We start from the raw sequence: 25,859 nt of genomic DNA, 5'->3' as shown, positions 1-25,859 counted from the left end.
CCATCAGGCAAATACCTTGTATTATGCACCCAATCTTTCATTATGACCATCATCTCACCAAAACAAAAAGAAAAGCATAAAAGACATAAAATCCAAAAATATTATTGTATTGATTTTAAATTAAATTTATGACTTTAATTACTTTGCAATATTTTACTATCTTTTTCAGCAGACAGTAAATTTGTGACTCTTAGTGAAAGGATAGGACACAAAGAATGTAATGAAGCAAACACAATTTTTGTTGTTGTTGGACATTGACCTTAAAATACTCCCCAAACTCTTAAGGACTCTCTTTGTTTCTGGCCCACTTCTGGGTGAAGTTCGTCCTTATAAAACGTATGCAAAATTTTGGCAATTTTAATATGTGAATTTAAGGCAGTTTTGTAAATTGCTTCTGATTGAACTGCTACAGTTGCAGAAGAGCCTCATACCAGCCTTCTGTCCAGATTTTTTTTAACTTCATAGGATATAATGAGTTTAAGTATAACACACTTTCCCTTTTTAAAAACTAGTCTGTTTTACAGTAAAGGAAGAGATGAATCATCTCCCATAGTTTTATTATCGTTTAACTTTGCTTTGTAACACTACATTGTCAAATCTTAGTAGGTAAGGGATTATCAGTCTCATAGCTGCCATTTAAATTATGAGAAAAATTGCATTTGTTATTAAATCAGTTCTTAGGAAATTAATTTAATATGACATCTGAAAAGCCAAAGCTCAAAATAGACTAGGATGACTGTATATAAGAAAAGTAAAAATGTAGATAATCCAATTATTCAAACATTTTAACTTCTTTATAATTACTTCATTATTGAAGTAAAGACTGTTTCCCAGACAGAAATTTATTCATACCATGGAGTGTGTTATTTTATTTATAGCCATTGGATATATCTAGTCTATTCAAAGGCTGCCCTTCTGATGGGTTTGTAGGCTCCATTCTCAGCAGAACTCTTTTGATACTCCTAGACACCCAGCCTATCTACCTCTTTGGTAGTAATCACCATCTAAAAATTTTTGCGCCATCTAGAGTCTATCCTCTAATCAAACAAGATGAAATCTCGTATCTCAGCTCTTATGCTGTGCCCTTATATGTAAAACAATAAACCAATTTGTGTTGACAAAGGTAACAGTCCTTCATGTGGAGACCATATTATTCAATAAATCTTTTTTTTTTAATTAAAGAGTTTTCAGACTGATAAAAGTTATTGTCTTGAGGGGATGCTGCCCCAGTAAATAGTCCATGTTTGGTTTATAATGAATTATATGTGACAAAGGATATAAAGATAGATACAAATTAAATTCTGCAAACCTTATTAAAATACTCAAAAATAGCCTTAAAATTGAGGCTGAGAAACCAACTCTGATGGAACGAGAGTCAGCTGGATTCTTGTGTTGAAGCAATCCTTATACACTTTGTTAGGCTCACGTCTAAACTTATGTTTAAAATCTTCTATCCTTATCTTCAAATGCACATGGTATAGGAAGGAAAAAACACTTTGGCAGTTTGGAACTTGCACAGTGTGAAGTAGAACAACCTGATAAGAGAAACCTATTTATCAGGAAAGTGTTTTCTCCAAGGTAAGGTACATCCAAAGCTTCCTTACTGAGCTGACATCAAGCAAATCTTCAATTGTAAGTCATTCAACAACAATGCAAATGAAACATTTTGCAGGACTGAAATCTTTAAAAACTAACATGGCAGGCTTAGAACACATGATTGAGCTATGTGTTTGAAATTCCCTTCTTTTGTATTTTTATGTTTTAAGACTTTCTGTAAGTTGCTTGTATACTGTTTTCTAGTCTTAAATTTTCTTTCATAATTGGAGTATTTCAGTATTGAAAATATTCTTAAATATTCTAAATTAGTCTGCTCAGATTAAAGTTGGAATGTTTAGCAAAATCTCTACCTTTTAAAAACAATGGATATTTCTTTCAATATTTGATGACTAATTTTATCTTAGTGAACTGGGGTATCTGAGATTGGCAAGGTGCTCTTCATTTAAACAATGCCACACACACACACAGTACTCCTGGCATAGCTGAACAGTGAGGTAGTGAAAATGTCACTAGCAAAAATGCTTGTTAGCATGAGATTTTTCACTATTGCTGATATTGGGCATACAGATTTGGTTTGCCTGAGTGACATGGACTATGCCAACATCAGTTAGGCTAGTGACTTCCCTGCGGTTGAGCTCCATTACAATAGTTATTGTGTCATTTGTATCAATATGGTTGATACAAGTTTCTCTAGTTTCTTTCTTAATAATAAATAGGAAAAACAAAGCCAGCCAACTATAAAAATGCTTACAGAATCCATTCGTTATGTTATAAGTTAAAGTGCAGTGGTATACATGCAAGAAATTTATGTGAATAGAAACAGCATTATACCACACTAAATTTACCTGTGATCTTTTACAATGTCAGTGAGCTTATAGAAATGTCACTGATAATGGTGTATTTTCCGATGGCATATGCCCACATATTTTTATCATCTTTGTTCCATTTCAAAATGTGCAAATTATATAATGTTCAAACATTCTACTAAAATTGCTAAAGTAGTTTAATCTATGATTAGTGATAATGTAAAAGTAACTGAAAAAATCGTAGCAACCATCTCCTGAACATTCCTGATGCATGGAAGAATGAGGAGCTTTCCAGCCCCTCAGATGTTTTGAGCCTTTAGAAGTTCAAGGTAAGGACTCATGAAAAAAAAAGAAAAGAAAAGAAAAAAAAAACAGTGCCTTCAAAATGCAGTCACAGAATTTTCCATACCATGTTAGCTCTGATCTGGTGGTCTTTAGAACATTATTCCGGCTTGCCAGGTTGAGTTTCTTTTGTTTATTTATTTACTTTAGCTGTGTAGCAAGCCACATTTTAGCTTGTGAACACACCTTTTTTTTTTTTTTATTTCTTATGGGATTTTTTCACAGTTGCTTTTCATAGCTTGGGTTGATTTTGCACCATTCAGCTATACATTCAAATTCTTTACCCACTCTTTATTAAAGAAACCTGCTCTTTTCTCATGTTCTTGTAAAAATTGCAAATGACTCATTATTATCATAGAAGAAAATATCATTTTGATGATGTGATAGTTTACTGCAGCAGTCCCCAACCTTTCGGGTTCCAGGGACCGGTTTCAAGGAAGACAGTTTTTCCATGGACTGGGGTGGGTAGGGTGGCTTTGGGATGATTCAAGGGCATTACATTTATTGTGCACTTTATTTATATTATTATTACATTGTAATATATAATTAAATAATTATACAACTCACCATCATGCAAAATCTGCCACAGCTGATCTAGCAGAAGGTGGAATTCAGGGGGTGATGTGAGAAATGGGGAGTGGCCATAAATACAGATGAAGCTTCACTCCTCACTGGCCACTCACCTCCTGCTGTGCAGCCTGGTTCCTAGCAGACCACAGACTGGTACCAGCCCATGGCCCAGGGGTTTGGGACTGCAGATTTACTGGAAATAGAATGAGGTATTTTCGATCTGTAGTAAAAATGGATGTTTTCTCAATTATGGAATGTAGAATTATATTCATTTTTTTAAATGTACTTTTTCCTTGATTGTCTCATGGACCATTTAAAAATAACCTATTCTTTATCAGCTGTCCTGAAAAGATGTATGCTCCCTCTATATTGGGCTGCAGGAGGAATCATCCCTGAACTTGTGATTGCAAACTCATACCTGGTCTGTCGTTGCTTACAGGAGTTTTTAGTTGTTATATTTGGTGGAAGAGTTGTTTGTTTTGCTTTTAACTGGGATTGGGGAGTTTTTCTTGTGATATTAATTTGATAGAAAATCAGAAAAGTAGTTAAAAGCTTATAACTCCATGAACTGTCATATGGACAGTTCCCAGTGCACAATTGTCCTCCAAATATCATCAGTTACTCTGGAACTACAGGTCACCCAGGCTCTCCCTTACATCCACGACACTGTAGTTGACTTTCAAATCTTTTTTTCTCCCCCCCCCCATGTTTCTTCCTTATGCCCCTTTCTTCTTTGTCACCTCCCAATCCTTGTCTCAAAGACAGTTCCAAGATCATGATGTTGGTGAATAAAATAACGGTTGGCATTTATTACTCACTGCTATAGTAGTAAGAGATCCTTCAATTGAAAGTGACCAAAACCCAACAGAAACTATTTTGTGAGGGAAGTGAGGGTGAGAAAGGAAATGTGTGGGGTGAATCTGGTTTCAATATCAAAAGGTCCAGTACCTAAAATGATGTCATCAGGACAGCCCTTTTTCCATTTTCAGCTCTGCTTTCACCTGTGCTGGCTTCACTGGCAAGTTGACTCTTCCACAGGATGGCAAAAATTACCACCAGCAGTATTAAGCTAACCCCCTACAGCCTAGTAATCCCCAAGAAAAGAGCTCACATTTTCTTCAAATGCTCTAGCAAAAATCCTCAAATTGGTTCTAGTTAGGTTATATGCCTCCTCTGAACCAGTCACTGTGGCCAAGGGTGTGGGCCAGTCTCCTTGGCCAGGTCAATATCACATGCTGACCAGGGTTGCCAAGGCAAGAGTCAGCTCCACCCAAGCCACACAGGCAGACAATGCAGCAGAGGTTTTCTCCAAAAGGAAGAGAGACAAGGGGGACTGTTAGAGAAGAGGCTGTGACAGGCAGGCTAACATAGTATGTATCAGGATGTGTACTGTTCTTATTTAATTTGCATTTCCTTCCAAGATAGCTCTTGTCTTTATTTAAAAATAATGAAACGTAGGTTAAGCAACTGGCCTAAGATCACAGAACTATTAAGTAAGATAAACTAGATTTAAAACCAGATCTGTGAGGTTCCATGGCCCATTGCCATGCTACTTTGGGCTTGCAGTGACAGCAATAAGGACACCAGTGGAAAGAGAAGTCAGTGGTAGAATCTAAATAAGCCTGTAGCTTGTCCTTCTGCTCTCCTACTCATGCTACTTTGCAAGATGTGGTTCTCGTCTCCTAGGCTGCCAGTATTTCCCAAACCCTGACTTGACACTTCATCACTTGAGTATCTCCTGCCCTTGTAAAAATTAAAATCTTAGAGACTCAGTGGTCTGGGTTAGCTTTTAAAATAATTAGAAAATTGCATTTCCCACCAGATTCTAATACAGTGATAAGCACCTTTTTTGAAAGAGAAACAATTTAGGAAAACTAAATTGTGTGCCTCTGAAAGGAAATGACATTTAAATTGGGATCTGAAGGCTAAAAAGGAGAGGAATGAGGAAAAGGGTCTTTCAGGGAAAGGTAACAGCACAGAAGACAGACAATCAAGCTAGACTATAACATGTAAGAAGGGAATAAGATAAGGTTAGGGCTTTAAAGAGTTCGAAGTCTACTTTCAAAGCAAAATGACTTCTCAAGAGGTCTTTGGGTACAGGAGTGACATGGTCCACATTACGACTATTAAAAATCACTCTAGGCTCTCTATGGAGAACAGATTCAACTAACTGAGAAAAGAAAAATAATTTGGGAGTCTTTATGGAGACTTGGTCTAGCATTTTGCCTGTAGAGATGGAAAATAATGGGTACATCAGAATCTGTTTTGGAGGTGTGCTTTTAGGTGTCAGACCAGAGAAAGCTGATGGCATCGTTTTCTTAGAAAATTTGGGAGGAAAGATAGTGAACCTGAAAATTTCATTGTGAAAATCAGCACTGCTTTGAGAAACAGAAACATTGCTATATATGTGTATATTTGACAGGTAGACATAGAGACACATTTTTCATATTTTAATCCTTACATTTTTATTGGCATTTTTAAATTCACTAAGTGTACTGACATGTTTTATTTCATTTCATCCTCTAAACAACCCTAAGATTGGTAAAATTTTAACCTTCTCCACTGAGATGGAGAAATTGAGGGAGGAATAATTTGCTCATAGCTCTCACACAGAAAGCTTGTAATCACACTAGGACTCAAAGTTGTTCTTTCCAGTCAAATAAAAATTAACTGAGCATATAATAGTATACCAGACCCATGGTATGTACCGATGATATAGGGCTGAAAAATATTTCACCTCCAGATTTTATCATTTTATTTACAGTTTCTCCTGCTGAGATAAAGTCTGAGGCCTCCCCAGCCCTGGTTGAGGAGAGCCTCACTAGGGGTTAGAACACCTCCCACAGAGTTATGTCCTGCAGTGACCCCCATCCCTTATTCCACCCATCTGAAGCCTAAGGACACACAATTTTGTAAACTTTTCTTTCTTTCTTTCTTTTTTTTTTTTTTTTTTGAGACAGAGTCTCACTTTGTTGCCCAGGCTAGAGTGAGTGCCGTGGCATCAGCCTAGCTCACAGCAACCTCAAACTCCTGGGCTTAAGCAATCCTACTGCCTCAGCCTCCTGAGTAGCTGGGACTATAGGCATGTGCCACCATGCCTGGCTAATTTTTTCTATTTATTTTAGTTGGCCAATTAATTTCTTTCTATTTATAGTAAAGACAGGGTCTCACTCTTGCTCAGGCTGGTTTCAAACTCCTGAGCTCAAACAATCCACTCACCTCGGCCTCCCAGAGAGCTAGGATTACAGGCGTGAGCCACCGTGCCCAGTCCTGTAAACTTTTCTATGGGTACAAATTCTTCTCCTTTGCATTAAACTTATAGCAGAAATTTAAAATAAAAAAAAAAAACTGTGAGGCATGGAACCCAAAGATATGCTTTGCTAGGCTCACGCAATATTGTCTATAATTTTGAATTATTTTCTGATATTTGTAAATCAAGATATCTCTCTCACACACACACCCCCACACACACACACAATTATGCATATTTAAGATTTATCTTGAAATATCAGATCTGCATCACTGACTTAAATGCCAAAAATCGGCAGGTACTTACTGCCACCAAGCCTCTGTGGGCATTTTTGTTTTTGATCCATGGTTTAAAGACCACATCTGTAATTAGGTGAAAGCTGTATATTAAAGCTTGTTGGGCCACAGGTAGGCAAGTGTGACAGGTTATTCTTTACACTGATTATTCCTAGTCCAAAGGGAAAAATTGAATAAGTCCAGGAAAGAAAAAAAAAATTAAATGTGTCCTGCTCACTTCAGAGTCAGGTCCAGAACATGCAAGAAAACTCTTCACCCCAGTGAACCAGAAAAGGAAGGAGATCTTGACCTAAATCCACAGGTTGTAACACATGGGCAGGGAAGGAAGTGAGAGCATTTAGAAAGTCCTCAGGAAAAAAAAAAGAATAGGTACAATGGAATAAGCCCAGCATGAGAAATGTCCCCAGAAATATTTACTAACAGGAATCTCAACCTTCTATGCTATTCTTCACACTTGAAATTTTGAAGCATCTCTCCTCTTGTCACCTGGCTGTCATTCTTCCCTTGCTGCTGGAACCTCTTCCCAAATCAGCAGTTTAGAGAGAGCTGGGAAAAGGTTAATCCCAGTTCTGGACAGGAGCTAGAGCCAGGAAATTTCGCTGATCGGACTGCCAGGGCTATATCAAGGGGAGAGGTGTGGACCTGGCAGCCTAACTTAGAGTACTGTTGCCCTAATCAGAGTGACACTTTGTAACACATGGTGATACAATTTCACAGCACCGTTAGTTCAGAATTGTACTTCATTAAGAGTTAGATAAACTTTTGGGTCTACGGAGTATCTATACATGCCCTGAGGGAAAATATGTTCAAAGTTCCAATCAATTGACTTCTGAAGACATTTTTGGCACACACCTGACATACAAGTTGAAATCCTGTGTTTCAAACTTTGAGGCTAACAGATAAATTTAATCAATCAGTAGTACATTCTATATTTTTTATATTGCTTATCATCCTAGCTCACTTCCTATGTTACTTCTTGCCTTTGTTAGTATAATATGTTTACTTTAAGAGTAACCGAGTTCAAAAAAATTGGAGGCATTCCTGTTATTTGGCATAGTTTCAATAATGTTTAAAAAACACATTATTAAAATTAATTTCACCTGCTTCTTTTTTCTTTTAATGTGACTCCCAGAAAATTTAAAATAGTATCTGTGGTTCAGATCTGTATCTCATTGTATTTCTATTGGCCAGTGCTGATCTAGGTAACCTTAACTAATTTTTCCAAATTTCTGCTATTAATATAAGTAGTTGAGAATCTCCTAGTTTATGTAAACTTCTTGGGATCATAACTTAACATATCTTTGTTTTCTCTGTAGACTGTAGGACAGGGCTTTGTAAATATTTTACTAAACAGTTCATACATGTCTTTTGAATTGAAATTAACATTGGACCTAAAACTAGGTCCATGCCACTTTTGAGATATCTGCAATGCTCATACATTTTAGCAGTGTATTACATAGGTGCTCAATAAATGTTACTTGAGTTTGATAGTTTTATATGAAGAGATAAGGGATAAGCTAGAAAAACCCCTATGTATGAATGTTACCTTCCTGCAAATATATCTTTAAAGTTATTTTTCTGTTATGAAATCTAGTTTCTAATTCAGTCACAATGCATGTTTCAAAATGTGTTTTGAGGCAGGAAATTATTCACATGTTAACATGATTTAATGAGTTTCTTGTAGTTCTATTCCCTTGTAGAACTTTGTTTTGGCCCTGTTACAAATGAACTGAAGGACAAATTGTAAGAATACTCACAAATAAGACCGAATTCTGCTAAAAGACAAACTCTTGGTGCTGGTAAAGAGGCCAGTCATGTCCCTGTTCATATTAGCCTGGGATGTACCAAAGGAGCCTATTTCAAACTAGATGCTCCAGGCTCTTCTCCTCCACTGCCAATTTTAAACTCTTTCTTTATTTTTCAAGTGACTTAATGCAATAAAAATTATCCTTAGGTGCTGTGTCAATGAAATTTTTCTTGAACTAATTAGATTTTAAGGATGCTAAGAAATTCACTATAAGAAACCACTCAATGCATTCTTTTAAAAGGTAAAAAAAATGTCAATTGAATCATTCATCAATTTTGATTTCCTTAAAGCTACATAATATTTGTTTATACAGTTTAAGTTACAGTAATATCTTAGGTAGTCTTCGAATTCTTCCCTTTTGGAGCACTTTCTCATGTATAAAATGGGGAAGACAGACATCTATATGTATGAAGACTACTTAAGTATATGTTGTAAATAAACAGTGTTCCCTTCTGACTCTACTCTCCCTTCAATACCATCAATTGCACTATTTGGAGAAACATGTATCTGAGAGTCCTTGGGGAAGAGTACCATTTTATCAATTGTTAACACTTATAAACTGAATGATTGGCTTCTTGGCTATGTAAGTGATTATAAAGGATAGATAAGATCAGCCTCAAATAATAAATTTGAAGTTCTAATGGAACTTACTTATTGACGTGACAGTGAAAACATATTAAAAATTCTACCTATTGGGTTGCTATACAAGTCTGGATACTTTTGCTTCATTGGGAGGCTGTTTAAAATACACCCACGAACACCTTAAAGTGACATATATGAAGCTTGTACATAAGCATATGTGTTTCAACCTGAGAAAAGCAGAGTCTTAACAGAAGAAATCCTATGAAGGTGGTCCCCTAATGTTGGCCTTATTGTCAGCCTCTTGGGTAGTTTTAACAAGTATATCTTGTCCAACTGTTGTGTATCTTGTGAAATATTAAAGCAAAACAAACTTTAACATACAGTAAAACCTCATTAATTCCATTTATAAATTCAAATTGCAAGTATTTACACATTGCACACATAAATCTTATAAATATCAAGTGACAAAGTAATCTTCTACACATTCTTTGAATTTTATAAATGGGGGCATACACCCTAAAATCAGGAAAATTTTTAATCTAAGACTTGAACAATTGTGAATTATGTCAATTTGTCTTTCACTGTTGTGTCAAAGTATTAATTCCTCTATGTCAAAGGGCTTTTAGATTTAAAATTATGCATCAGCATTAGAAGTGCAGTGGTTTCATGAAACCACTAGCTTTGCCAAGTTCCAGCTCTTTATATTCCCTTTTATTCCCTTTATATTCCTTTTTATTTTATTTTTTATTGACAAATAATGATTGTATATATTCTCAGGCTACACAGCGATAGTGATGTTTCAATACATATAATGTATGATGATTAGATTGGGGTAATTAGCACATCCATCATCTCAATATGTATCATTTCTTTTTTTATTCTTTTTTTATTTCATTTCTTTTATTTCATTTCTTTTTTTATTTCAGCATATTATGGGGGTACAAATGTTAAGGTTACATATATTGCCCATGCCCTCCCTCCACCCTCGAGTCAGATTTTCAAGCGTGACCATCTTCCAAATGTTGCACATCTCACTCACTATGTTTGTACATACCCATCTCCTCTTCCCCCTTCCCACCATCCCGACACCTGATAGCCCTCTTGTATTTTCCTGGATAGAGCTGGAACCCATTCTATTAGGTGAAGTATCTCAAGAATGGAAAAACAAGCACCACATGTACTCACCAGAAAATTAGTATTAACAGATTAACATGTATCATTTCTTTGTGTTGAGAATGTTCAATACCCTCCTTCTCGCTATTTAAAACTATATAATTTATTAATGTTAACTATAGTCATCCTATGGTGGTATAGAACACTAGAACTTATTCCTTCTTTTTAGCTGTAATTTGGTATCCTTTAACAAATCTGTCCCAATTCCTTCCTTCCTCCTACCCTTCCCATCCTCTAGTATCCTCTGTTCTACTCCATATTCCCGTGTATCCTCCTTTTTTGGGACCTTTTTTGTTCGGTTTCCTTTTTAAAATTGAGTCTCACTCTGTTGCCCAGGCTGGAGTGCAGTGGCATCATCATAACTGAAACTCCCAGGCTCAAGCATCCTCCTGCCTCAGCCTCCCAAGTAGCTGGGACTACAGGCCAGCACCAAAACACTCAGCTAATCTTTCTTATTTTTTGTAGAGATGGGATCTCACTATGTTGCTCAGGCTCATCTCAAACTCCTGGGCTCAAGCGATCCTCCTACCTCAGCCTCCCAAAGCTCTAGGATTGCATTCAGTTTTTTAATCTTGCCTATTTTACTTTTTAGTCATCTGGGCAAAATGTTTCCCTCACTCTCAACTCATCTTTCAGTCTCTCTAGCTTTGCTTTTTGTGCTACCACCTCTCCTCCATCTTTTCCGTATTCCTCATTTATTATCTCTGCTCTTGGTTTGGGCTGGAGGGTGGCCAGGAGTGAGAAGCACAGGTGTTCTCTTCTGAGTATGGATCTGTCTACTCCAGATGAGTCTGGTTATTTTCCTGGTCCACTGAGCTACAGTCAGTACCCTCTCAATCACCCTCAACCTCCAGTCCATGATTTAGGCCACTTATGGATTATAATTTCTTCTCTGCTATATTTTTACTGGTTCTCCTACCCCAACCCCCAGTATTTCTATGAGATTTGACTCAGCATAATTTGGGGAAAGGAAGCACATTTGGTAGGTTTGAAAGGTGGGCCATATTTAGTCCTGGGTTAGCTCTCTTTTCCCTTCTGTGTCCTTGCATGTTCATATTTCCTAGGGCAAAGGCATTTATTTGCATTGCACAAATCTGTTCACATTTTACGATGATCTCACAGTGTCATTCAGGGACAGAGGCACTGAATGAATCAGAGAAAAAAGGGGATAAGTATTATCAACACAGGTGATTTTTCCTCTAGTAGGCACAGGTGAAATTCTCCCTTCCTACCAATGAACTTCATGGTACAGTTTTCTTTGTCTTCTGGACTCATACTCCAAAGATGATAGAGGGAATGAAGTTAGAGATTAGAGTTAGTGCAATACTCTTTAAACTCTGTTGTGAATGTGAGGTCTCTATTCTCTATAAAATGCAGTAAAACATTTAAAAATTCTAAAAATTGAAATGTAAAACAGACCCACAAATCACAGTTCCCTCCTCCTACTTCTTTATTATTAGATTCAACAGACACAACATTAGTTGGTCAAATTGCCTTACAAGTTTCTGAACACATACTATCTATGTCTCTACTTAACTTTGTCACACACTGGGAACAACTGGCAGACCAGCACCAGTTGGGTGAGCCACACTTTCAAAGCACATTTAGGGCACTTAAACCTATCCCAGATAAGAAGTGCTATTTTCAAACAGCAATTTAGTAAATATTTGAGGGTGATTACTTAAATTTAGAAAATCCTGAATATAGAGGGGGGAAAGTTAGAAATCTATTAATGACTTGAAAATTAACATAGAGAATAAACAATTATCATTCTTAGTAGAAAATAAACATAAAGTTAATTCTTGCTATGTTATAAAGAGATCTGTGCAGATATGCACTCTAAGACTTAAAAAACAGAGCTTTGAAAAAATGAGTGAATTTAAAATTCCCTTCCCTAAATTATATTTCTCCCACCCCTGGCTCTGTATAAATATAAGTAAACACTTTAGGAAACACTGAGCCAGACTCCTGTCCTTTATATAAAGAAGCAACTATTGTACATTGCTTCTTTAGTTGTTTGCACACTGCCAATTGGTCTCAAGTCTAATTTTTGGAAGGGAATTCCATTCACATTCATGGATCCTGGGTTCTTTGGGGCCTTTGAGCTTTTCCCTTGTGATAATAAAGCACTACATAAGATAGGCAGTCAACTGGGATTAGAATTCAATGTGTCAGCTAAATCAGAAATCCCAACGCAGAATTTAGCACTCTTGGCCAACAGACACTCTCCAGGGAACTTGGCCTCCAGAAATCAATTGTTGGATTATATCCATCTAACCCAAGAGTGGGTTTGATGGTGTTGTTTTTTTTTTTTCCTTTTACCAATAGAGTGATAATGTTTATTTCATAAGGATAGATGGTAAAAGAATATTTAAAAATTGTATATCAAAAATATACAAATATATCAAAAATTGTATCAGTTCTATTGAATGATTTTTGCATTCTGCAGGATTAATTTTCAAGACAATAGAATTGAGAAAGCTGAAATCACTATAAAAGGAGCATAGTACCTTAAGTTTTTTGGAATAAAATGAAATGTGCACCCATTTAAGATTTTCATTTATCTCAGACGTTTATAATATCAGGAAAAAAATAAATTCTCTTGGCTAAATGTCTTATGTACAATAAAGTTTCAGGTGAGTACAAGGTGAAAGGTAAGTGACATCATTGGATTTCCTCTCTGGTTAAGAAGAGGTACAGTAATACTTTGTCTTCATGGTGCACACTAAAAGTTGTGATTGTGCTGGTTTCTCATTTAACATTGCAACAATTTATTATGACAAGTAACAGACTGTAGATAATAGCATTTAAATGGTTTATACTTTCATACTTCTATGTTGTGTTCCTATCTTACAGACTTTTATAGTATTGAATAAAGGGAAGGCCATCTTCCGGTTCAGTGCCACCTCTGCCCTGTACATTTTAACTCCCTTCAATCCTCTTAGGAAAATAGCTATTAAGATTTTGGTACATTCATATCCTTTTTCAAGTGATTAATATTAACTATTTGTATATAATCTATAAGTACTTTGTAGCTAAATATAAAAGTTTGGAAATGTCCATATTCTATAGCTACCACTCTCATTTTGCATTTTCATTTGTCATATAAGCCTTATTTCTAACTTGATTAATAACATAGATGTTACTGAAACTTACAAAGTCTTTAACATTACATATATACACACACATATGTATATTTTTATCTTTCTAAAAATACTTATATGTATTTAGTCCTACAAATCTAACATAAGATACCCATATTTATCTTTACCATCTTTTAACAGCTTGTGATTGTGTAGAATTTGCAGTGAATGGTGATATAATAACAAAGAAATCTACTTCCAGACCCAAGTTTAGCCATACTTATAATATCAAACACTTTAGTATGTCTTGGAATAAACCTTAAAAGTAAGCATTATTTTCCATGGGAGAATTTCAGAGGATTTTGGCCAGTATTTAGTTAATTCTTGAAATTTCCCGATGATTTTTGTGAAGGAAGTACTGGAATATTGGCTGAATTTCAAATTTAAGTCATTGAATTATGACTCTGCCTTGAGAAACTGATTGCTTAGTAAAGACTCTGGAAGTCAGTGAAAGAAACTGAGATTCTATTTCCAAATGGCCTTAAGGGATTCGGCTTTGTGATTCCCATTGGTGTTAAAAAGTACTCTGCAACTAAATTCATCTGTTGATGATATGTATCAGCAAAAAACTTCATTTCTGATTGTGTCTCATTTGATAGCTTTGGCAATATTAAAAATACATAATACTATTATAATTATCTTAAATTCACTTAAAAAGGATTATAAAATTTGAAAGTCTATTCTAGTTTTAAGCTGATATCAAGAAATTCCTTAGTGGTAAAAATATGCTGTTACTAAAATTAAGAGAGTTGAAACAAAAAAATCATATATTCAAGGTTTTTACACTTAGGGATGTTTCTCTATCCTAGTTTGTATTTCTAGTGCCATCATGTGGTCATTTGATGAAAACTTTCCTTTTCACTTAATGGAAAATTTTTGTTTTGGCAGTAAACTGCAGTGGAAAGAATATTGGATCTGAGGCAGGAAATGTGTGTTCTAGTAGTGGGCCATGTTATCTAATTTCTCTAGAGCTTAGGCCTTATTTCACTGATTTCCAAAATATAATGATAAGACTAGTTGGTTTTTAAGGTCCCTTTCAGCTCTATACTTCTGTTATGTCTTGTTCATTTGTTTTAGCTAACACTTAGAGCATATTTACTTATATACAGGCACTGTTCAAATAATTGCACACTTATTGATTCATTTAGTCTGCATGACAAAACGAGGAAGTGTGTACATCACCAGTTCAATTGTGTAAAAAGTAGCTGGCGACACAGGGAGACTCAATGGCACAGAGGCTGAATGACTTGCCCAAGATCACTTTGCTATGTTGAATTTTAATGACATTCACATCATGTGAAGTCTTGACCTTCAAGAATATTCACTTTTCATCTTCTCCAATGCTGCTGCACTTGAATAAACTCAGTCAAAATAGAGCAACACAACAAATAGCATGTTGTACTTTGACACAAATTATTTTCGTGCATTGAACTATATATTGGATAACATGTTTAAGAAATTACAATGTTGCGTAAATGTGCCCTTCCTCAACAATTTGCTATTCTAAATTGCATGAATGAGTTCAAGGCAATGCTTTATGCTCAAAACTATGCAACTCCAGGTGTCACAAATAGTCTTCCCATTGAAGTTCTCTGGAAGATAAATATACTGATTAAAATATAGTTATAAAAACAACACCCTATGCTGGTATGATGCTTTTCCATACATTATCTCATTTAATATACACAACTACTCTGTGAAGATGTTACCATTACCCACATTTTACAGGTGAAGAAACTGAAGTTTCAAGATAATAGATGACTTTCCCACATGTATTTATCCCTGAGTCCTGGCTGTGCTGCAGTTTGGGCTTTTCAACGTTAGTTTTACATAATATAATTCTTAGATTTGGATTTTCTTTTGTGTGTTCCTTAACAATAACCTACATTATTCAGCATGCTAATTATGTGCACTATTTTGACCAACTGTGTGTTTATGACAATGAGTAACCCTCCCGACTGGACAAAGAATGTAGAGTAAGTCCAACTTTTATTATAAATATCATATATATATATATATATATATATTTGGGATTTTGAAACTATGTCTTAATGTATCCTCAAAATAAAACTGAAGAACATTCTTATTAAAGCCACTTCTAGACACAATTATGTAGCAAGAAGACAATACTCATTGGCGCTCATGCCTGCTGGTGTTAGTTCACCTGTACCTGGTGGTCACCAGAAGCCATCAATGTTGGATAGCCATAGCTTTTCCTTTAGGATCCATAGTGGCCAAAGCAAATGTGGCTAAAAAGCAATTGTAGAAAAGAGCCAATATGGTGGACCTTGGTTCCAATTAAATTCTAGATAAGTTTGCAAGCTCAGAATCAAAATGAGTGGATTAGAAATGCCACGTGAACACAATGTTGAGCCTCACGAAGTTTTCATTTCCATCAGGCCCATCTACTTCATGTGAGGCCTATATCAATTTCAAGCATAGTCACCAAATGGCAGGAAAAAAAATACAAAATTGGGGGATTGTAGAACTTGAACATTCAGTAGACTGAAGGCTCAGCTAACAGAAGGGAAAGTTTGGGCAGCTTTTTCCGAAACTGGGAGCATCACTAACTATATTGACAATCTTTCTGTTCTGGGGATACCTGTGAAGGCACAGAGGCCAGATTTGTGATAACTGCAGCTGAGGCTGTGCTCACAATGGCTGGGCCACCAGTCTACACTACATGTGTCTTAACCCCTGTTCCTCTGTGGCTGCTGACCCCTCATAAAGTCAGAGCTATTCCCAAGAGCCTCTGCCCTTCCTGGATACTTCCAGGTTGGAGCCAATAAGAAAACCAATAGATTCTGAAGAAAATAATAAACTCTACATGCAAAAAATTCCTACTGTATTGAAGTTAATGTGTGAGGCCCCACATGTGTTCCGTCGCCCTGGTGTCTGTGATTTTATGCCGCCTTCGCATCTCAACTTCTGAGTGGAAGATTGAAACCTTGGAAATACCTAAGTTTCTGAATTGGCACAAGGTTTATTGTAAGTTAAATTTTCACACTTCTAACCCTAGAAGTATGCACTTTGATTTTAATGAAGTCCTTTTCCCAAGTAAGTTAACCTACCTTGTAGAAAGGGAAGACATAAGACTTGCTAATTTGGCAATTTCTTCTCATTCTTGGAGCATCATTGAAATTGAGATTTTTTTTTCCTTCTAAAGGAAATCATTTTATGCTTCTGAAATATTATTGATTGGGTACTCCATCATTGAACATACCGGATAATTCTCAGGAAGCTATATTCATTTATGTGAATGCCAAGGCATTTCAGACAGCAGCTAAATAGACTTTAATTGCTCGTATTTCTCACACTACTCTTAACACTTTAAAAACAGCTCTTCATGTATTAGGGAGTTGAATTTAAATTTAGGGTTATGTTTTATGTCTGTGAAAATAAAATCAAACTGTTTAGTTTCCTTTTTTAGCATTCACCTATTCCACTGATAGAGTGATAAAAACTTAATATGCTATAAAAGAAATATTACTTTATCAATCTTTGCATACTCGTTTTCAGGTACACCTTCACAGGAATATATACTTTTGAATCACTTATAAAAATTATTGCAAGGGGCTTCTGTTTAGAAGATTTTACTTTCCTTCGAGATCCATGGAACTGGCTCGATTTCACTGTCATTACATTTGCGTAAGTGCCTTTTATGAAACTTCAAAAGAGAATATAATTTGGTTTACCTTGAGTGCCTATGCTTTAAAGAGTAGGTTTGGTTTAGCTGTAGAATATGTTTGAGTGATTTACACATTTAAGCTCTGGGTTTTAATTTAGCACAAGAGGTCTTAGAGATCTAAGTTGCATTTCACCGTGGCATAAAGGCTTTGCACTAGTTGAAACTACAATTTTCACATGTAACAAACATCTGTCAGCAAATTTCATACATGCTGCTCTTCCAGCACACACACACACACACACACACACACACACACACACACATACACACGCATGCACTCCCTAATATGAAAGCACAAATATATTCACAAAACATCTGTGAAAATAGCTTTTAAAAATTACAGCCACAAAAAATTCTATTGGTCCCATAAATTTGCACTGACCTTGCCCAGATTATACACAGCTTCTTTTATTAATTTGGTAGAATAACAGAAATATTAACATCAAAGTACACTGGCAAATCAAACAGGAAAAAACAAGTTATTTGGCATATTTTGTGTTTAATATATGAAATTATTATTTCATCAGCAAATTGATTATTAAGGCTTATAAATGGACACATTCTTTCTGCTTCTTTCTGTTTCTCTCCTGACCCTTTTCCTTTCTTCCTCTCTTCTTTCCCTTTATGGCTTTCTTCAGCTTTCTTTACCCTCAAACTAAACCTTGCCCTTAACTCTTACCCATATACACCCAGTACTATGCACAATTTGGGCTCCCCATATTTTTTCCTAGTGGTAAACTTTCCCAGGAAGAGAACTAGAAACATAATGGAAAGCCATTCAGGAGGAAGTGAAAGTAGACTGTGGAGGAAGGTGGACCAACACCACTTGCCCTCAGCCTTCCTCCAGGAGCTGGCTTTCTTGGCCTCTTGCAGATGTGATGTGGGGGATAGAAGAAGAGGTGGCACTGACAAACTCAGGGTTTCAAATACTGCCTATCTGGTCTTAATTTCATAGCCAATTCTTCTCCAAGCTCTCTGGCCACAGCTCAAAAGAAGGCATATAGGGCTTCTGTTTCTTCAAAATAAAATAGCAATAATGGCAGGGTCAACATTGGACCCCCATAAAATATTTTTCTTCTTGATCTGCCTAACTTTCATTTAAAAGTTACTCTAGGAAAACCTTATCTCATACATAAAGGCAAAAATACTGTCTGCCTTTTCATGCCTAAATTCTGTTGAATGATTTCATGCATTTTTTTCTGATTTGAAACTCTAAAACCACAGCCAAGATTTATTTCCTTTTTACTTAATTCTCCTATGTAATTGTTGATTACATTATTACACATTGACTACATTACTTTCCAAAATGGCAACAGGGTTGCATACTTCATGAAGTTTACCTTTAGTTAATGGCCTTAAAAATTATGTGATTAAAGCCACAGTGATGGATTCTAATTTTTAATTTGCCACTTGCGATATTTATCATTTAAAATCACCCAAGAAGGTCTTTATAAAAGACCTGTGCAAATAATATACATCCTGCTAAAATCGTGAATAACTCTGATTTAATTCTACAGGTATGTAACAGAATTTGTAAACCTAGGCAATTTTTCAGCTCTTCGCACTTTCAGAGTCTTGAGAGCTTTGAAAACTATTTCTGTAATTCCAGGTAAGAAGTGATTAGTGTAAAGCACAGGCCCCTTGCACCGACAACTTTCTTTGTATCCTGTTATTGTGTTTGTGTGTGAACTCCCTATTACAGATATGTGACGGAGTTTGTGGACCTTGGCAATGTCTCAGCGCTGAGAACATTCAGAGTTCTCCGAGCATTGAAAACAATTTCAGTCATTCCAGGTGAGACTGAGGTTAAACGCTGAGGCAGACCTGCCATGTTTCTTCAGTGCCAGCCTTTTTGCTTGACATTTAGCACTACAGAAAATCGGGGATCATAAGATTAAGTGTTCACAGAAAATGATTCCTGTTGTCTGGGCATAACTTTTATCAATCTTGGGGTTTAACAGTTTCTTATGGGTGACCCTATCATTTGCATCTCTGCGATTTGTACTTAGAGATATTATGGGGTTTTTTTCACCATGTTAGGTTTACCAATAATTTGTTTCCTGTTGAATGTACCAATCTATAATTTCTTATTCATTATAGCCATTGATGACTATGTATATACAACATAAATCTTGCAAGTCTTTTGCTAACAAAAGACAAGTGAATAAGATAATAAAGAATAGCATGAGTCTGCATGAAGAATTTATTATCTTAAAGTGCAATTATACTTCAAACCACCTTCAGCTTTATAGCAAAACCTTTCCAACTTATAAATAGGAACTTAAAAATACGTATTCAGTCAATTTGTTATAAAACTGACAACTGACCGTAATGAAAGTGTGGGATAAGCTTCAATAGCAAACAAAAAGGCAAGACCCTTTCCTTAATATGGGCTTCATGAAGACCATGGATCTCCCATTATTTCCTCTGAACATAATGGGATATGGATCTTCATTTCATTATTTACATCATTATTTTTCTGGAGTTCATCTCCATAAGTTCTGCAGTCTTCCATGAAGTGTTGCTCTTCCACTAGCATTGCAAACATTTTTGGGACTTATGCATGAAATCTACATTTTCAAAGAGAATTGAGGGAAGCTTTTATTATTTCAGATGTGTTAAGACTTCCCAGTAATGGATTCTTTCTTTCTTTCTTTCAGGCCTGAAAACCATTGTGGGAGCCCTGATCCAGTCGGTGAAGAAGCTCTCAGATGTAATGATCCTGACTGTGTTCTGTCTGAGCGTGTTTGCACTAATCGGGCTGCAGCTCTTCATGGGCAACCTGCGGAATAAATGTGTCCAGTGGCCTCCCACCAATACTTCCCTGGAGGAACACAGTATAGAGATGAATATAACTGTGGATTACAATGGCACATTTGTAAATGAAACTGTCATTGAGTTTGACTGGAAATCTTACATTCAAGATTCAAGTAAGAATTACGGTTATAAATATTTATTCTTTTCATTATTCGTCTGCTTTCCATCTAGACATGAAAAAAATTAAAAATGATCATCTAACAAGTTGTGATCTCTTAGAAAATTTATGTCATCAAACTATTCTAAAAGGTTTAATATTATATCTTATTTGGAATTTCTTTCCCCTGGATTTTAAACAACAGATCATTTCTATTTCTGGAATCAATTTTAAAGAAGAATTTTGTTGCATCACCTTGTCAATGGTTTGCACATACATATAATTATTTCATTGATAACTATTTTAATTTGGACTCCTAGATGCCACTTTTCTGTTGTATCATCATGTGGAAGGCTGAAGAATTCAGCTAGAAAGAATTTGCTTAGGATCTTCAGTTGCTGTACATTCTTCCTGTGGCAATTGAGATAATCGAAGGAGATAAAATATGTGAAAGCCCATTATAAATTCTAAAGTACTATGCAAATGTAACCTATTAAACATTAATACACAATGCCTTTATGTACCAGAAACCGTATAGGAAACTGGAGAAAATAATGCTGATAGTGCATGGCTTCAGGGTGCTATAGTTTAGTAGATTATTTTGCTATTTTATAGAAATCCAGTGAGACCTAAAAATAAATATTATTCTTATATTTGAAAAGTAGTATTGCATCAAAGAGAAGAAAATTTTCAGTCAATCAAGCTTCAGGAGAGAGTAATATAAAACGTCAGATGAATTAATGGGAATCAGTTTATCTTTATTTCAAGACTTTATATAAAATAGTTGAACATTTAAATAGTCCATTCTAGAAGGTTGTAAAAATAATTGGTCTAATATACTTTCTCTTTTCAAAGTGAAGATAAAAAGTAAGTTTTGTGTGTCTTTAATTTTAGTATCTGCCAGTAGCAATATTTCAAAAGCAGGAAGAGTCAAACATGATTCATGGGTAAAGGAAATGTCCTTTGTAAGGAAAAATATTAAATATATAAAACTTAGACTCTAGATGTGCTTGAATATAGCAATATCTTTATTATTTTAAGGCAATGAGTAATACTTTGGAAAAGATAAAAGAAAACTTCAGTGACTGGTTCTGTGGAACAAGTAGGATTAGTCACAGAAAGTTACTAGTGGTTTGATAATTCTTAAAGTTGTGATAGCCTAATTTTAAAAAAGAACTAATCAGTGTCTCATAGTTACAGACCTGGAAAATACCTTGCGGTGGTACAAATTAACTCTTCCCTGATATTCAGTGATATGTTAGCAAATAATTCACAAGCAGTTGTAAATCTCTAGATTAAGAAAAATGCCTTGATTAAGAAAAATAAATGTCAGAGCAATACATGAATATCCCTTATTGACTTGTTGTGATGCCAATAAGTACACTTCTGTCACCAACTCCCTAAAATCTGCTGTTTGATTTTTTTTTTTTTTATCTAAGGTCAAGGTAATGACTATGAAGATGTCACTTAATGTTTATTCTCACCAGTGAAAATTCGTTGGACTCCATTTTTTGTATATTCAAAGGAAAGGAAATCAAAGAATATCTGAGATCATTTTGAGCTCTAAAAATCTATGATTCTCATCATTTCCCTAATATTTCAGTTGTTAAAAAATTATTTTAAATCAAATGCAAAAATATATAAAATGGCTCATCTTTGAAAGTGATAGACAATTAAATTAAAGATAAACATAATGACTGAAAAGCTGTATTTTCCTCAGTTTAAGGCTTTTATTTAATTTATTTATTTCTTTAATTTTAATAGATTTGGTGGTACAAGTTGAATTCCTTTACACATATGTATGTAGGATAGTGGTGAGGTGTAGGCAAGTGGTGTACCCATCACCAGAGTGGTGTACACTGTACCTCACAGGTAATTTTTCATCCCTCACTATCCTTCTACCCTGCCCCTTTTGAGTCTCCAATGTCCATTATACCATTCTGTATGCCCTTGTGTAGCCATAGTTTAGCTTCGCACTTACAAGTAGAAACATGTGGCATTTATTTTTCTGTTTCTGAGATATTTCACTTAGGATAATGGCCTCCAGTTCCATCTGAGTTGCTGCAAAAGACATCATTTCATTCTTTCTTATTGCTATGCAGTACTCCGTGGTGTGTGTGATATACATATCACATTTTCTTTATCTACTCATCAGTCGATGGGCACTTAGATTGATTACATATCTTTGTGATTATGAATTGTGCTGTGATAAACATACAAGTACAGGTATCTTTTTGATACAGTGATTTCTTTTCCTCTGAGTAGATACCCAATAGTGGGGTTGCAGGATCAAACAGTAGATCTACTTTTAGTTCTTTGAGACATCTCTGATCTTCACAGAGGTTTTAGTGATTTACATTCCCACCAACAATGTGCAAGTGTTTCCTTTTCACCACATTCATTCCAACATATATTGTTTATTGACTTTTTAATAATGTTCATTCTAATTGGAGTAAGAAGGTATCTCATTGTGGTTTTAATTTTCCATTTCCCTGATGATTTATGGTGAGCATTTGAGCATTTTTTTGAGACGGTGTCTTGCTCCATTGCACATTTGTTGGCCATTTGTATATCTTCTTGTGAAAAATGCCTGTTCTTGTTTTTGCCCACTTTTTAATTAGGTTATTTGTTTTTTCTTGCTGAGTTTTTTGTAGATTCTGGATATTAGTCCTCTGTCAGACACATAGTTTGCGAATGTTTTCCCCCATTCTGTAGGTTGGCTATTTACTCTTCTGATTGTTTCCTATGCTGTGGAAAAGCTATTTGGTTTAATTAAGTACAATTTGTCTATTTTTGTTTTTATTGCATTTGCTTTTGAGGTCTTAGTCATAAATTCTTTGCCTAAGCCAATGTCCAGAAGAGTTGTTTCTAGGTTTTCTGCTAGGATTTTTATTGTTTCAGGTCTTACATTTAAGTTTTTAATCCATCTTGAATTAATTTTCATATATGAAAGGGAGAGATAGGGATCAAGTTTCATTCTTCTACATATGGCTACCTAATTTCCCCAGAGTCATTTATTAAATAATGTGTTCTTTTGCGAGTGTATGTTTTTTTATGCTTTGTTGCAGATCAGTTGGTTGTAGGTATATGACTTTATTTCTGAATTCTCTATTCTGTTCCATTGTTCTATGTGTATACTTTTATGCAATACCATGCTGTTTTGGTTCCTATAGCTTTATGGTATAATTTGAAGTCAGGTAATGTGATTCCAGTTTTGTTCTTTTTGCTTAGGACTGCTTTGGCTATTTGGGCTCTTTTTGGGTTCCTTATGAATTTTAGAATTTTTTTTTTTCTAATTCTATGAAAAATGACATTGGTATTTTGATAGGAATTACATTGAATCTGAAGAATGCTTTGGACAGTACGATCATTTTAACAATATTTATTCTTCCAATTCATGAGCATGGGATATTATTCCATTTGTTTGTGTCATCTACACTTTCTTTCATCAATGATTTATAGTTCTCCTTATAGAGATCTTTCACTTCCTTGGTTAAAATTTATTCTTAGGTGTTTTATTTTTTAAGTTATTGTAAATGAGATTGAGCTCTTGATTTGCTTCTTTTGGTTGTTGTGCGTGTATAGAAATGTTGATTTCTGTACATTGATTTTATAACTTGAGATTTTGCTGAATTTATATCAGAACTAAGAGTATTTTGGAGGAGTCTTTAGCGTTTTCTAGGTATGAGATCATATCATCAGCAAGCAGAGATAAGTTGACTTCCTCTTTTCCAAATTGGATGCCCCTTATTTCTCTCTCTTGCCTGATTGCTCTGGCTAGGAATTCTAGTACTATGTTGAGTAGAAGTGGTTAAAGTGAGGATTGAGTTCTAAGGATATATGCTTTTAATTTTCCTCATTCAATATGATGTTGGCTTTGGATTTGTCATATATGGATTTTATTATTTTGAGGTACCTTCCATGCTGAGTTCTTTAAAGATTTTTATTATGAAGGGAAGCTGGATCTTATCAAATGCTTTTTTTCCATCTATTGAGATAATCAGGTGATTTTTGCTTTTAATTATGTTTATATGGTAAATTGTATTCGTTAACTTGTGTATTGAACCACCCTTTAATCCCTGGGATAAAACCCACTTGATCATGGTGAATTATGCTTTTGATGTGCTGTGGATTCAGTTCTTTGGTATTTTCTTGAGGATTTTTGCATCTACGTTCAATGGAGATATTGGTCAGTCATTTTCTTTTTTTGTTGCTTGCTTTTCTGAGGTTAGTTTCAGGATGAAACAAATCTTTCTTTCACTTCAACTTTAGTCATTCTGATTATATTATACCACGGTGAAGTGCTTTTTCAATGTATTTGCCTGGGGATCACTGGGCCTCTTGTATCTTAAATGTCTTAACTCTCTTGCTAGTTCTGTGAAGTTTTCATTGATTATTTCCTTAAATAGCCTTTCTAAACTTTTTGATCTCTTCCTCCCCCCACTCCCTGGGAATACTGACAAGTCATAAGTTCAGTTGCTTTATGTAGTCCCAGATGTCATGAAGGCTTTGCTCATTTTTTAAAATTCTTTATTCCTTACTTTTCTCTCATTGGATTATTTCAAAAGACCAGTCTTTGAGTTCTGAGATTCTTCTGCTTGGTATACTCAATTTTTGAAGCTTTCTATTGTGTTTTGTATTACTTCAATGAATTTTTCAGCTCCAGAATTTCTGCTTGTTTTTCTTAAAAGCTATCTATCTACTTGGTAAATTTCTCATTTATATCCTGAATTGATTTTCTGATTTTCTTTGCATGTTTTTTTTCCAGATTCCTCATGCATCTCATTGAGCTTCTTTAGAATCAATATTTGGAATTCTTTTTCTGACATTCTTTGGAATTCTTTTCAATTGATATCCATTGCTGGACAATTGTTATGGTCCCCTGGTGGTGTCATGTTTACTTGATTTTTTTTACATTTCCTATGTCCTTCCATTGATATTTGATGTAGCAGTCACTTGTTTTAATTTTGGGAAATTGCTTTTGAAGGGGAAAATATTTTCCTGAAGTTATACATACCTTTTTGCTTGATTAGGACACTTTAGCTTTGATTTGGGTGCTTACAGTAGTGTGATCTTTGTATGATTCTTAGACAATACACAGGGTCTGTGTTATCTGTGATTTTCTTGGTGACTTGTGGAACAATTATTAGTTGAGGCTGTGGTCAAGTTTTGCTGGGGACTTGAATGCTAGCTGAGTCAGTCTTTGGGCCCCAGTGATGGAAGCAGTCGGCTGAATATGACTGCCTTTAGGTTTGAAAGCAGCTTGCACTGGCAGCAGTGCTACTGTGTCATGGGGGGCCAATTCTTGGGCCTTTGGGTGGCTTGCTCAAAACAACCATTGGAGCAGAGGACCAGGTGTACAGATGTGTTCTCAGGCACTTGAGCACCTATTGTGATGTGGGACATAGTAATAGCTAGTGGTGGAGACACCCAGTAAGACCCAAGTTTTCCATGTTAATATTACTGGTAGCTGCAATGGATTGAGCAAACAGGTCGCCAGTCCTATAACTTCCTGTAACAGGATGGTAGGTATTGTCCTAAGTGTGCTTAGGAGAGCTTTGTCTCCCCTTTCCCTTCCTAGTCAGGTGGTGGCTGTAGCCAAGTTACCTTGAACTCAGCCTGAGGGTAGGGCATGGCCCAGCATTAAATCTCAAAATGGCACTAGCTGTGGGCTTGCAATCAAAGAGGGCAGAGCCCCTTTCAGGTATGTGGCATAAGGAAGAAACTGTGG

General features: G+C 35.5%; 1 protein-coding gene across 7 annotated transcripts in view; it reads left to right on the top strand.

Moving 5' to 3' along the window:
* SCN1A (sodium voltage-gated channel alpha subunit 1) overlaps positions 1-25,859 on the top strand; it is a 150,787-nt gene that overhangs the window by 64,197 nt on the left and 60,731 nt on the right. For all 7 annotated transcript variants that reach the window (XM_076005619.1, XM_076005623.1, XM_076005621.1 and 4 more), the window contains exons 3-7: positions 13,240-13,360; positions 15,415-15,502; positions 17,046-17,174; positions 18,917-19,008; positions 19,875-20,144. In XM_076005619.1, coding sequence (XP_075861734.1) covers positions 13,240-13,360; positions 15,415-15,502; positions 17,046-17,174; positions 18,917-19,008; positions 19,875-20,144 — 700 coding nt within the window. The remainder of the gene's footprint in view (positions 1-13,239; positions 13,361-15,414; positions 15,503-17,045; positions 17,175-18,916; positions 19,009-19,874; positions 20,145-25,859) is intronic.

Source organism: Microcebus murinus, chromosome 8, assembly GCF_040939455.1.
Source record: "Microcebus murinus isolate Inina chromosome 8, M.murinus_Inina_mat1.0, whole genome shotgun sequence".
NCBI lineage: Eukaryota > Metazoa > Chordata > Mammalia > Primates > Cheirogaleidae > Microcebus > Microcebus murinus.
The sequence above is the reverse complement of the archived record's forward strand: the minus strand, read 5'-3'. Positions and strand labels throughout refer to the sequence as shown.